General features: G+C 35.3%; 1 protein-coding gene across 1 annotated transcript in view; it reads right to left on the reverse strand.

Annotated features, from left to right (window-relative positions):
- Positions 1-2852: 2852 nt before the first annotated feature.
- The window catches only part of LOC121415860 (degenerin deg-1-like), a 36401-nt gene continuing 25316 nt past the window's right edge, over positions 2853-13937 (reverse strand). The window contains exons 4-12 of the mRNA XM_041609234.1: positions 13187-13397; positions 12288-12400; positions 9669-9832; positions 7655-7853; positions 6258-6330; positions 5563-5620; positions 4900-4973; positions 3981-4056; positions 2853-3538 (exon numbers count right to left, since the gene is read on the reverse strand). Of these exons, the coding sequence (XP_041465168.1) occupies positions 3377-3538; positions 3981-4056; positions 4900-4973; positions 5563-5620; positions 6258-6330; positions 7655-7853; positions 9669-9832; positions 12288-12400; positions 13187-13397 (1130 nt within the window). The 3' untranslated portion in view covers positions 2853-3376. The remainder of the gene's footprint in view (positions 3539-3980; positions 4057-4899; positions 4974-5562; positions 5621-6257; positions 6331-7654; positions 7854-9668; positions 9833-12287; positions 12401-13186; positions 13398-13937) is intronic.

Here is a 13937-nt window from a genome sequence, read left to right on the forward strand (position 1 = left end):
AGAAACATACCAAAAGTCAGACATATTCATTTTCTCAAGCAATTTCTCAAGACGCTGTGTACGCTGTGAAGCCTAACTTAGCCGGATAATATAGGAGCGCCTTGAGCGCCTTGCAAATGGATATGTGCGCAATATGAATACCCTATATTATTATTGTTATTTTGGAAACCTTTAAACCCCCAGAAAATCCCTGGAAGTACTCCTTACCAACTGTTCTCTTAACCAGTATCGTCCCTGTAGCAATTGTTCTATTCTGTGCCTTGATCGCGCTCCTCTCTCTCAGAAGGTAAAAATATTTTTTTTCTTTAATAAATTATATTCGGTTTGAAAATTAACTCATTATAAACGTAGTAAATCGAAAGTATAACATATAACGTTAAAGCATATAGACAAATAACATAAAATAAAATATTAGATATACATTAAAGTAAAAAGGATTTTGAATTAAATTGAATTTATTTCCGATAAAAACAAATAACAATACACATATAAATATTCGTGATGTTGACAAATGAAAAAGGGAGGATGACCCTACTCAAAGAAGCAAAACAAAATTATGAAACTATAAAAAAGAGTAAGGTGAATATATAGATAAATAGTATACATCTAGATATGTGCGACGACAATATGGATCGTAAAGACAAAAACAGCATATTAATAAGAAAAAAAGCACTTGAGTTATCTAAAATAGTTAAAAAAGGCATTAAAAATATTATACATAATTGGATTAAAAGGAAAATAATTAAGAAGGGGAATGCACAATTCAAACTCTCGACTACAGATCTGAAAGATTCAATTGATATAAATAAAAATTAATAAAGACGGGAAGACTGTGGTAATTAAGCTTTGATAGCTAAACCACAATCCATAGGGTTAGTTGACGCAAAGTTATAGCATAAATATTATCTATTTACGTGTTTCATACAGACGTTTATGTAACATCGGATCAACACTAGAAAATTATGCTATGACCAATATACAAACCCCTACTCAAACCAATATCCCGGAGGCGGATACTTACACTGACCTTGCAATCGATGAACGAGTATCCGACGATGGATCCGGTTACCAAGAACTTCGTCAAAAGGCACGCCAATCGAAGAAACGTAACATGGATTCGAAGGATTATGTGAATGTTCCAATAGGTCCTGTTGGTAGGAAATATTTCTTGGAGCAAAATAAGTCATCTAATGCTCTTCAGAGCCCAACGAGTGGTCAATGTGAGGAAAACGTCACAGGTTAATATACCCTTTGGTTCACTGCATGGTGGACGGTTCCTCGAAGCCTGTCTTGCTCAAGTTCATGGACTTGCATTTTTTTCTCTGGAACGCTGACTCTTGCTTTTGAAATGCTTAAACTTGATAAACGTGAAGCCACGCGTAGATTTTTGTAAAGAAATAGAAACAATCACTTATTTCCCTGTAAACACAAATTAAATCATATTATTACCGACGCGAAACGGAATAGCCTACTGCTTTTGATTCTGTAATACAATAATCATACCCCCGAGTGTTCCACTTTAATATGCCAGTTTATACATTATCATAATAAAACATTAAAAAACGATATAGACGTAATTTACCAGAAAAGGAGAGCACAAAATAATGCTCCCATATCCTTGCATAACAGATAAATAAAAATTGTAATATAGTTAAGAGAACTTAGACATCTTATTACGTATTATGGAAGGCATCTAAAGTAGATGTGAACCTCATACGTGCTAGTTTTCATGATATGTCACGAGAAAAAAATGATTGAGGGTCTACATGTCATGACATGAAAAATAATTTATCTAAATTCGTCGCATAAAAATATTTCCTTTTGATGCAATGATCAATAAAGATTGCTATTAAAAGCTAAATGTAAAAAAGAAACATGCGCTACCATTATAGAAAATACAGTTATCTACACAAATATTTGGTACAGGTCATAACACTGAAAACTGCTTCTCTCACTTTCTATATAACATTGATATTAAGATATGATTAATCTTGTGAAAATCATTATGTACCCACTGACCATCTACACTCATGGGAATAATATATTTGATATCTTCACAATTTTTTTTGCGAATTACGGATGGTCTCTACAGTGCGTCCCAGAAAAAACGAAACCGAGATTTAGCGATGATTTATCATAACTTAATCATAAATCAAATAGACAAATGACCTATCAATGTAAAGCTTAGAATCTCCTTTTTCATCTGGTATTACTTAGATTATTCCTCATTCACGCATGAGTGAGCTAAAAGAATTCGAAGAGACGATGACAAAAACTCATTTGGCGGGGGGGTATCTGAATTTCAAAAAGAAAATCACATGAATAAAAAGTTCAATATCTGCTCTTTTCTTTGATACCTTAATCACAGAAAATGGTCAAGAATTAAAAAAGGTATGATCCCTCGAAACAATGCTTGTATTTCCCTAATTTCATTAAATTAAAACTTGTTTTCACCGGTTTCCCAGAGAAGCTATCGCACGGTAACAAAAGACTTGATGCATGGCTGATCGTCAACAAAACCGAGTGTCGAGTGGGTTTGAACGCTAGCCTGTAAAACCTCTTCATTTTCTGAAATTATTGAAATTCAAGCCTTATTTCAAATAACCAGAACTTTGTTATTTCTTGACCATTTTCTGTAATTGAGGTATCAAATTCAAGAGCAGATATTGAACTTTTTTGAAATATGGTTTTCTTTTTAAAACCCAGATACGGCCCGCCAAGTGACTTTTTGGTATCCCCTTTTCAAATTGTTTTTGCACACTCATGCGTGAATGAAAAATAATTAATTTCAGATGAAAGAAGAGATTCTAAGCTATCAAATGGTAGGTCATTTGTCTATTGTATTTGTGATTAAGTTATGATAAATCATCGATAAATCTCGGTTTCGTTTTTTGTGGGACGCACTGTATAGTTGAATCCATTTAGATCGATTATTGAGCAACGATGTACATGATAAGTTCAATCGTCCCAGACTGAGGCAGACAAAACCAGGCAAATATGCTACGGACCATATTTCATGACAGCGTTTCCCCAAGATTTCAAAATGCAAGACTAGTCACATAGTTACCAAAAACCTCGGCACCCAAATGACCGACACGGACCCGTTGCAGGTGCTCTTAAATGCAACTCAAATAATCATGCACCGGTCACTAATACATGCATTTCATTCACTGAAATCAAAATTCGTTTGATTATTGGCGTTGCGTTGATGTATGACCAAACAAAATACAGAAGTTTATTCTCGGACGCAATTACAATTATCAACATACAAAACCGACGGACGCCATTCACCATGGTAGATAAGCATTTGATCAAGTTCATAGCATGTAATGCTGGCTGAATAAACCCGAAATGTCTTAAGTCGTCAAAGACAGTTCTAGCGACCAGACACCTTGGTCTTGTTTGATGAATAACTCCCCGGGCAGCAAAAAGAGCGAATCAGTTCGGAAATGAAGACCAATATCTCGATTATTGATATAAAAGACATGCCAACGTAGAGACCTAATAATCCACCTACACCTCCAAAAAGTGATTCCACCTGTTGACAGAGAACAGAGACAATATTTACCAATGGAATTTTAAGGTAACATTTTTCAAGCCCGCCGTCTCAATGCATGTACATGTAGAGGTGTAATAATGCGAACGAACTTTATCTAGATGTTTTCGATAAAGAATCCATGTCTTGATGATTTTAAAGCTCGATAGAAAGATATCAAGCACATGAACCCATATTAGTTTGTGCATATTTTGTTTAACGGGACAACGTCCTTAAATGCCCTAATTTTTTTTCCAAATTTTTAAGGTATTAATTATACAATACTAATACGGTGTGGCTTTTGCTCCATCAGAGGTAGTTTGTTTCAATTTCGAAAATGTTGCATTCCTTTAATTTTCACTTATATATTTGCATGAATGTGGCGATTAGTGTAACAGAAAACGTTTTAATTGGGGGTATTGAGTGTAATGAAACGTATGCTTACCGTTATCAAAGGGGATTCCGTGACCTGTTCAAAGTTGAGCTCTTCAAAAAACACTGACAGGCGGACAAGATTATTTCTGAAAAAGTGAAAAAAAAATAGGCAGGTAAAATAAGTTAACCCAATCACTTATATTAACATGATATTCCCACAAAACAGGCGAAAATAAAAATAACCTACTTAAAATTTGTTGATTTATAATTGAGTGCTAGTAGATATAGTGGTTCTTCGTATCGGCCCTTTGCCCGCATCAAGTGTTCTGACTCGTCTGTACACTGTAAAAACTGTGGTGTTAAAACTGACACCAATTGGTGTTAATAGAGGACCACACGCTGAGGTATTAAAATTACACCCTGAAGATTGAATATAACACCAAAGAGTGTAAATGTAACAACCAAAGGTGTTGTAATAACACCTATAGATGTAAAACTAACACCACCAATTTAACACCGGTGTAAGATAACTGGTGTGGTCCTCTATGTACACCGGTTAACACCACAGTTTTTGCTGTGTATTCTTCTCTTCCTCTGACCCTTTTACTAGTTTTCCTCCCTCTACCACAGTCCTAGCTAACCCGACGAATATACTCTGTTCTCATCTATTTAAATTAATCCACAAATGTAGAGTGAAAATGACAAAATATTCATTCTAGATACACAAGGTTTACCAAGAAACGAATTCATGTTTGATACCGTAACGGCGAAATAATTGGTCTTGGCTAAAATAGATGGTAGTTGAAATTACAACAAAAAATATAACTTGTTTTTGAAGTTTTATCTAGTACATGATCATCATGCTTGTTGCCTTTTATTTACTTTTAGCTAGTCAAAAAAGAATTCACTTTAGAATGTGCATTTTCTTTGTTTCTGAAGAAAGATTAAGAGATAAATACACACTGTACTATACTATTGTGATGCCATACCTCGATTGTGCCCCGTTGGTGAGAATTCTCGCAGCTTTTCGGTTGATTACGGACAACCTGTCGTACAGGTGACCCTACAACATTACAAAAGAAAGACTGGTTTCAAAAATATATTTGGATTTTTCCGGACAAAGGGGGGGGGGCGGACTCACATAATTATTATTGTTTGATGAAAGGAGACCATTCTCATTCTGATACAAAATGGTTGTGGTACCACTAACTGATCATTAATGGTATTGGGACACAATTACAGCAATCACACAAGTAAAAACCTTTGCTGTAGGCCTATAATGTGTATTACACATTGCGATATCTGTATATGCGCCCGCGCGTGTGTGTGTTGGTGCGGATGTACTTACATAGTGTGTGTGCGGGTGTGGGTGAAGAGTGTGAGGGTGTGTGTGTGCGTGCGCGTATGTGACTGTGTGAGGTGAGGGATGCCAGTGACCATTTAACGTTAGCGACTTGTTACTTTTTATTCAATATTTTCTTTCTTTTTCAACTGAAAGAAAGCATATCATATCCATCAGTGTATCATATAACAAAACATTAGGTGCAATCGACCTACAGCAATGTATGTATAACAAAAAAGAAGTGCAAACATTGTGTAACTCATCAAAATCTACACGTCCAAATGAATTACTTCATGCGATAATAACTAACCTCAAATCTTGCAGCAGGCCATCTTGATACTGATATCCTTGGTTTGAACACAATTTCTCTGAAAAAGACAATATTTAGATATGAAATCTAATAAGTCAGGTGAGTGTCACAATATGTATGGCCAGTGTGGGTGATTAGCTGTAATTTATTTCATCGACTGAGTTGGATAGTGAAAAATGTGACGTATATAAACAGAATTACTCCAAATGGAACAAAAAATGGAAAGTGAGTTTTAAAAAGTTGTGATATGAGGAGTAAATCAACAGTCTTGTGTGACTACGGGTGGATTAAGCTCTAAATTTATACGTGATAAACGTGAACATCATAACATATTAATATTGACTTTATAAAAAACTTCCAAAAATGAAATTAAATAATAAAATAAAATAAAGTTTCATTATCAAAAGAAGGTAATTTTGTACCGAGAATTATATTGGACAAGCAAAAAACAAAAAAGTTTTACTTTTAAATGAAGGTCATTTTGGTCCGGAGAAAAAAAAGCACACTAAAAGAGGTTGGCTCCACAATATTTATCATTAATTTCCTTTGCTGGGCAGCCAAAAGTGATGGGGGATGTTACCCCCCCCCGTAGATCCGCCATGTTGTTCAAAGTGAAATGAATAACGAAATAACCATGCGGAGGGTAAAAAGTCGATCCATATAAACGTTTGTTGATGGGCCTTGAGTACACTTACTTGCAAGGGTTTGTACAATCACATTTGAGTTTGTTTTTCAAGAAGGCTTTAAAGATTCGTTTCCTGCAATTTACTGAAAAAAAAAGATGAAAAAAATAGAAGATGAATATATAGGGCATTAAATTGGTTTGATGTTTTTGAAGTAAACACCAGACACAAACAGCATTTGTGAATTCGATTACGTTTGTTTGATCACATTTCATTTTAACACTTACTAGCAGTGTCAGCAGCATTCACAGCAAAAGTCCGTATAATACTGATTTGCATACCTATTATAAATTTGAAACTCGGTGTGAACGAGAAAAAAACCGAATCAATGTCGGAAATTAGATTTTAGATTAGACTGCTTTTACTGGCATTAGTTTCATTATTATCCTAAACATGCATAACAGCATGGATACTGCATTCGTTCAAGCATAAAGAAAAAACAAGCATTGTGTAATTTCGTGTATTCTGGTCATAGCTATATGTTGCTTATCCGATATTGTATATTTTAATTTACTTAATCTATTTACTTTTAAAACCCTCTTATTTCCTTGCTTCTTGTTTTGTCGGGAGCAAGAGACAACTTTATATTGACATGGTTTTCATGATTAAACATCTTGTTTATAAATTGTAGATCGTCAGTAATAATAATCAACGGTCTCCTTTGAGTTTGCCATCTTTCCCAGGACAAAAAAAGATAAGACTATTCGTCAGTTATAATATTTGTTTCTTCACTATCGAACTTAAAAAAAGCATCCGTTAATTTCAGTGCTTTTTGTAATAAAATGCGTAAATAAAACCTAACCATACATGCAACCTATACTAGCTTCTGGTTTGATTTTCTGATTTAATTGTTTACAATATACGTTATCTGTTATGACATATTAATAAATTGCATATTTCCTGCTAGACGCATGGGGCGTCGTGGTCTCAAGTGGTTATGACTCTCGTCTTTCAATGTGATGGACATGGGTGTGATCCCAAGCCATGGCTTTTTTTTCGCTCAACACGACATCCACATTTTACTGCATTCAACCCAGGAGAGGTGAATGGTTCCTGGTAGAAATTTATTCCTAAAAACTCAGCGCGCGTATCAAGTGCTCTGCCAAAGCCAGTGTAATTATATGCTGCATTACTTTAGAGCGCTTAGTAGAGACTTCTGATATAGTTGCATTGACGGATATAGTAAATTTAGTATTAAAAGTATATTTCTTTTCCTGAGGTAGAGGTATTCCTTTATTGAATGCATAATTAAATATTAATATAGATTATTGAATTATGATTAAGGAAAAAGTAATAAGGCCTTTTCATATGTAAAATCGATTTTTTTTTTATATAGATGCACTTTTCAGCATGGATATTGCATATTTGAAAAATAATGAAAAAATTCAAAGAGGGGAAGGATATAATACCTTGTTTGTCAATATTGAACTGGCACAGGGTATCATTGACGAGAAGATCTGTGACGCATGAACATTCAGATTGCAGGTTTTTCTGAAGACACATCTTCGTACAGGAACGCTGGGAAAAGTCATATTTTTCTGGCTGGTAGTAGGACGCATGCTCAGAAATGCAGTCACCGTAGGGATAATCGAGGCGAGATATGGAGGTCTGTAAAGAACAAAATCGAGATGGCATAAACAAGTTCGACTTCTCGTTCAGTAGTATTAGATAATTCGATACTATGTGCACGGTAGTGCAAGGATATATTCATTTAGTGATTTCTAGCTCGGTGTTGACTCGTTGGTGAAGGTAAATTTTCAGGCTGGTTTTTCACATCAGCACAATAAGTCAATTTACAGTTACACCGATGGTAAATCTAAAATGACCTTTTACTGCTCAGGTGCAGTTACCACTGTGAAAAAGACTCGTATACCAAACTTAAAATGAAGTTGTTCCTTAGACGTGTTCCAATATATAAACTGTAGTCGATGAGCTGTCAATGTGATTTGGACAAATATATTTGACCACCCCCCCCCACATTCTTTTGTTTGGCGTTGGCGGTTGGTGCTATGAAAAGAATCTCAGAAACCATCACCTAATAACACTGGTCTTGACATTTCTAGTTTGTTTCATCATTCACGATTCATGTTGAATACATCCCATGCTGAAGAGTATGTAGTGAAATTCATCAGAATGGAACAACTTGATATACACACAATTGTCAATTCGAGGGCGCTGATTCAGAATGATGTCACTTGCGTAACCTTGGGCATTTTCCTCAAATCGACAAAATCCAATATGGCCGTCAAAATATACAAATTTACCAGTGGAAATCCTAAAATTTTCAACACATTGAGTATTTATTGGGTATTTAGATCTAGATTTATGCCTAGATCTAGTTTAGATCTTGGTCTAACGTTAGATCTAGAAGACTATCTAAAGCATAAATTAACCTTAGGTCTAACATTGTTAACGTGTTAGACCTGACGTTCTAACGTTTAGAGAGGACTAGCAAAAGTTACAGAAATCTAACATTAAATCTTGCTAACGACGGCGTGAGTTAGATCTACACCTAGTGGTTTAGTGCTAACGAGTTAGATTTGGTCCTGGACCATCACAGTAGATCTCGGCCTACAGCCGCAACATAAGTTAGTCTGGCTTAACGTTAGAACTCTAGATCTAACGTTAGGTCTAGACTTCTAGACCTAAGTCTTAGATCATGTTTTATCTCATCCCCAATTATACCTAACTGTTAGATCGGAATCAGCACCTGATCATGGCCTAACGTGCATTCTCGGTCTGCCTTGGGTCGTTGACCTGGACTGGACTCTCACTTATTTCTCTATATCTGATTTGATTAGAAAAGGGTCATTCAATGCGATATAGTAGTAGATTTACGTTACTTAGATCTAGATCTAGGCCTAGATTTAAAAATCACTGTGACTAAACAACTGGCTGCACGCATCGTTAGGCCTAACTTTATCTTCATCACTATAGGCTATTTAATATAACAAATAGTGACTGAAATGTGTAAAAAAATCTTTGGACCGCCTAAAGGATTAATATTTTCCCTTGTGATCATGTTTTATCAGAAATATAACTCCTAGGGAAAATTTAAATCCGGGTGTCATTCAGATTTGGAATCAGCACCCTTAGAATTGACCAAAAACCATACAATAGTATATATATACACAATTGTATATATTAAAAAAAATAGTACGGCAATCGACTAGTACGGAAATGTCAGGCACCCATCCGTTTGTATGTACAGTATATTGCTCATTTCGGATAATGTAAACATAAACATTGAAAAAAAAACACAGAAAATCTTACAATGTTTATAAAACATAATCTGCAATAGAGCTGTGTGTCAACAATTCACATTGGTATGGCATTCGCAGAAGGAAGAGAAAATACATTTAAACTAGCAAATATTTTGCACATTTTCTGAACTATTTCATTTTGTAAACATAATATTGATACCTTTGTGATTCCAATGGAGGTGGCGAATCCAGGTGATGCTGCGATCCCGTCATCCTCGGGGAAGGCATAGATGCGCGGGTCGTTGATGGCAACCTTCACCCCGGAATTAGGGCTTATGACACCCACATATTCCGGTTGTTCTACCATCAAAGTCAGATGAAGTCCTGGGGACATTTAAGAACAAAACGCATGTCCCTGTGAATGACTTTACAAACGAAGAAAATATAAAGGGCCAAATGGATGCTGTGTTTTACAAGGACTTTGAAAAAGCGTAATTATTATTTGTTTCACAATCTTGGATCAATTTCACTCAATTTTATTTTTCACAATGATAATAATAATATAAAATACTAATCATATTGGCAAACATATTTGACTAGCCATATTCTAGTTAATCAGGCGCAAGCATAACCCAACGCTTGATGAAAACTAAAGCCTCGTTAGCCTCATAGGTGCCAGGTAAAAATGGCAGAGGTAATAATGGCAGAGGTAATAATGGCAAAGGTAAAAATGGCAGAGGTAAAAATGGCAGAGGTAATAATGGCAGAGGTAATAATGGCAGAGGTAAAAATGGCAGAGGTAAAAATGGCAGAGGTAAAAATGGCAGAGGTAAAAATGGCAGAGGTAAAAATGGCATAGGTAAAATTGGCAGAGGTAAAAATGGCAGAGGTAAAGATGATAAAGATAGGCTACATTATGATTATCATCCATGACCGGACTCTTGTCGACGAAATGGGCTATAAAAACTGATTAAATATTATGTTGTTTTTCGTCATTTAAGATCTACACTCTGTCATTTATATGACTAAACTCAAGCATTTTCTTGCCAAAATTATTTCAATTAGTGACTGCATGATGAAAGGATCTTAAGCTCGTAAGCAGAACAACGCTTTACATACAAACCCAACGATTTTAAAATGTAAACACCAATGTGTGCAGCCACTAACCCTCTGAAACGAACAAGTTCGGGTCTACGTCGAACTACTTTCATAATTTAAACTGGATAAAAAAAATAACTGAACATTCTGTAATTAAAATATTTTTTTTAATTTCCATATCATGATGGATCATGATGAATAGATCCGCCAGTGATGTCACTGGCGGATCCATGGGGCACAGCTGGCCCGTGCCCCCCCCCCCCTTGAGAGGTACAATTAAAATCTTAGTATGCTAACTCAAAGCGAGAACCTTTTCTGCTTGCTATTTATTTTTTTTACGAGTTAGTAGGCGGAAAACTTTTTTGTATGTCATTTTTCAGGAAAATGTGCCCCCCCCTTGGAAAATCCTGGATGTGCCCCTGATTAATGTGATACGTTAAATGTAAATGATACAATTATTGTTCAGTCTTTATAGAGCAATACCTCAATGCAGCTAGTCCAAGTGGATGCCAGGTTCCCAAATGGTTTGACGTCATATATGGGAAGCTGCCCCATGACATTTTATGCACTAAAAAATGGTTCATAATTGTTTTAAAAATATTTCAGGAGCGTCAGTGAAATGATTTGTCTCTTGATATATACTGAAGATAAAAAAAAACATTTGGATTTTTCTAGAAAATTACATTTCATTAACATTTTCTATTCACCAAATATGGGAAAGCTGCTCGCAAATGACGTCACCATTGAAATATAAAAGTATAGCTTTTTAAATCTTTGATTGATTTCCTAAAACCCTCACCATTATCATTTTATTTTTTTCTGCTATTCTACAATGACTTTTAACCGAGGTTAAACTTCCCCTGTAATGAATTAAATACAATTGCGATCAAGAGTGTGCTTCAAATTTGAATACTAATACAGCGATTTGACATGAGAAGGCCGTCCATGAGAGTCCTGAAAAAATAAGATATTCTAGCCAAAAGATTATAAATTTGGTGCAGACGATCTATCTATGATTTTAAGAATGTCACCCTTTCCATTATTTTTATTTTCTTAGAACCTTTCTTTGTTAATCTATGTAGGGCTTACATGCGGGGGCTTTTTGATTTTTTTTTCATGGGGGTTGAAGACTCTTTTTACCTTTACCATTATGACCTCCGCCATTTTCACCTCTGCCATTATTACCTCTTCCATTTTCACCTCTGCCATTATTACCTCTTCCATTTTTACCTCTGCCATTTTTACCTTTGCCATTTTTACCTTTGCCATTTTTACCTCTGCCATTTTTACCTCTGCCATTATTACCTCTGCCATTTTTACCTCTGCCATTTTTACTTTTGCCATTATTACCTCTGCCATTTTTACCTCTGCCATTATTACCTCTGCCATTTTTACCTTTGCCATTTTTACCTCTGCCATTTTTACCTCTGCCATTTTTACCTCTGCCATTTTTACACCGAGCCGGTTCAGAGGTTATAACGGAGTAAGAAATATCGAGACAAGGCGGTGGGATCATAATATACGGCAAAGTGTAATATCTATCTTTATTACTATATTCAGGATTTTCATTTCTTTTATCTTGTTCATATTATGTTGTAATTATCATTACTATCGTTTTTATTAGTAGCATTATTATTATTACTATAACAATCATTATTGTTATTATCATTATAATCACCATATCCATCATATTCATCTTAAGACATAATATATTCATTATTTCCCATAAAATTAGGTTTACCATATTGAGATCCTGTTCTTGATGTAGTTGTACGTCTTCTTCTCCTCAGCTTATGAGCATTATTGAACACGAAACAGTTTCCGTATTCAGCGTTCTGAATGACACTGAAATTTCTATAAAAAAGGTAAGAAATTGAGAAAAGAAATCATTTAAAACAATGTTCCATCATAACTTGCAAGTATCCATATTTCTCTAGATTAATTCATTTAAATTTTTTTCTCATCTCGTTGCCTTAACTCTGCATATTATTTGTGACTTTCATGTTAACTGCTAAATCCAAAATCTCTAAATCTGTTAATTATCTTCTTTTCCTGCAATCATATTGCTTGTCACAAAATCATTGAAAACATTTGGGGAGATGTGCACACCAAATCAATATCCGTTACTTTGATTACCAACCTTTTGTCAGAAAAAAACGTCGAAATGTTGTCACAATCGCAAATACGAAATTATGAAAAATGATTTTTCCCCTTCACAATACACTGGGTCGGAAACCCACCAAAATATGCGTAATATGATAGACTATGATTATGACAGAATAACATTACTATCATCATTGCATTATAAGTAATCTTAAAGTTTAATGAGACATCCATAATGAAATGAATTTGATTCATTTTGTCTTTGGGGCCCGTTTAATAAGACTACAATCAACTACTATAACTTATCATCATCATCATCATCATATCATCACCAGCATCATTCTCAGTATTATCAATAATTATAGATGGGTCGTAAAAACTTGGCAGTTCCACAAAGCACAAATTCTCTTACGACTACAGTGATACCATGGTGACCTATTCCCATAATCACATTTTTGTTTCAGTTGAACAATATCGTTACATCTGTCTTAAATGCTCTTTTTGGCATATTTGGTGTCAGCAAGATTATTTACTTACTTAAAGCTACACGGTTCTGTATCGAAGGCGCACTGGAGAATAAAATCCTTAGCCCGATGTCCAAGTTCACGTATCTCCTGTGCAGTCGGATTGACCAGGTTCTTGAAGTTACTGAAATCACTTGTTTTCGAAATATTGTATAAGGCGTCCCAGTCATCTGGGTCATCGACTTGTCTGAAATCGTCGAAATTATATTCATCGTCAATGGAGTCTAGGAAAACATCAAAGGGAAAGGACATTATTTTGTCTGAAATTTTAATTCAAAGTTGCAAATCATCAGCAAATGTGATATTAAACAGAGCCAATAAGAAGTTTTTGAATCATGTATATGTTCTTGGTTGAGTGATGAGGTTACCCTCCTGGCCGATCGTTGATATTAATACTGACATGACTGAGAAATGTGTTTTGTGGGAAGGGGCATACGCGAGGCCGAAGCAACAAATGGGGGCACAGCATATCAGGAACAAGATGCCACTCCTGGGAGAGGGAGCACTTTTATTTGACGAATCAGAAAAGCCATTGACGTCAAAATGTTGTTGGAAGTGCCTTTCGCCATGTCCGCTGTGAAGATTTGGAAGGGGGTAATATTAGCACTTGCTCCGGAATTGGTTTTAATGCTGCTTATTTATTATTTTTTACCGTACTAGACAATGTGCTTCGCACATTGGGTAAAATACTGCCCCAATTTGGTTGGACACATAATCACCTTCGTGCTGGTGAAAATTTTACCCAATATTTGTTTAGAGTGTAA

Source organism: Lytechinus variegatus, chromosome 5 (assembly GCF_018143015.1).
Source record: "Lytechinus variegatus isolate NC3 chromosome 5, Lvar_3.0, whole genome shotgun sequence".
Lineage (NCBI taxonomy): Eukaryota > Metazoa > Echinodermata > Echinoidea > Temnopleuroida > Toxopneustidae > Lytechinus > Lytechinus variegatus.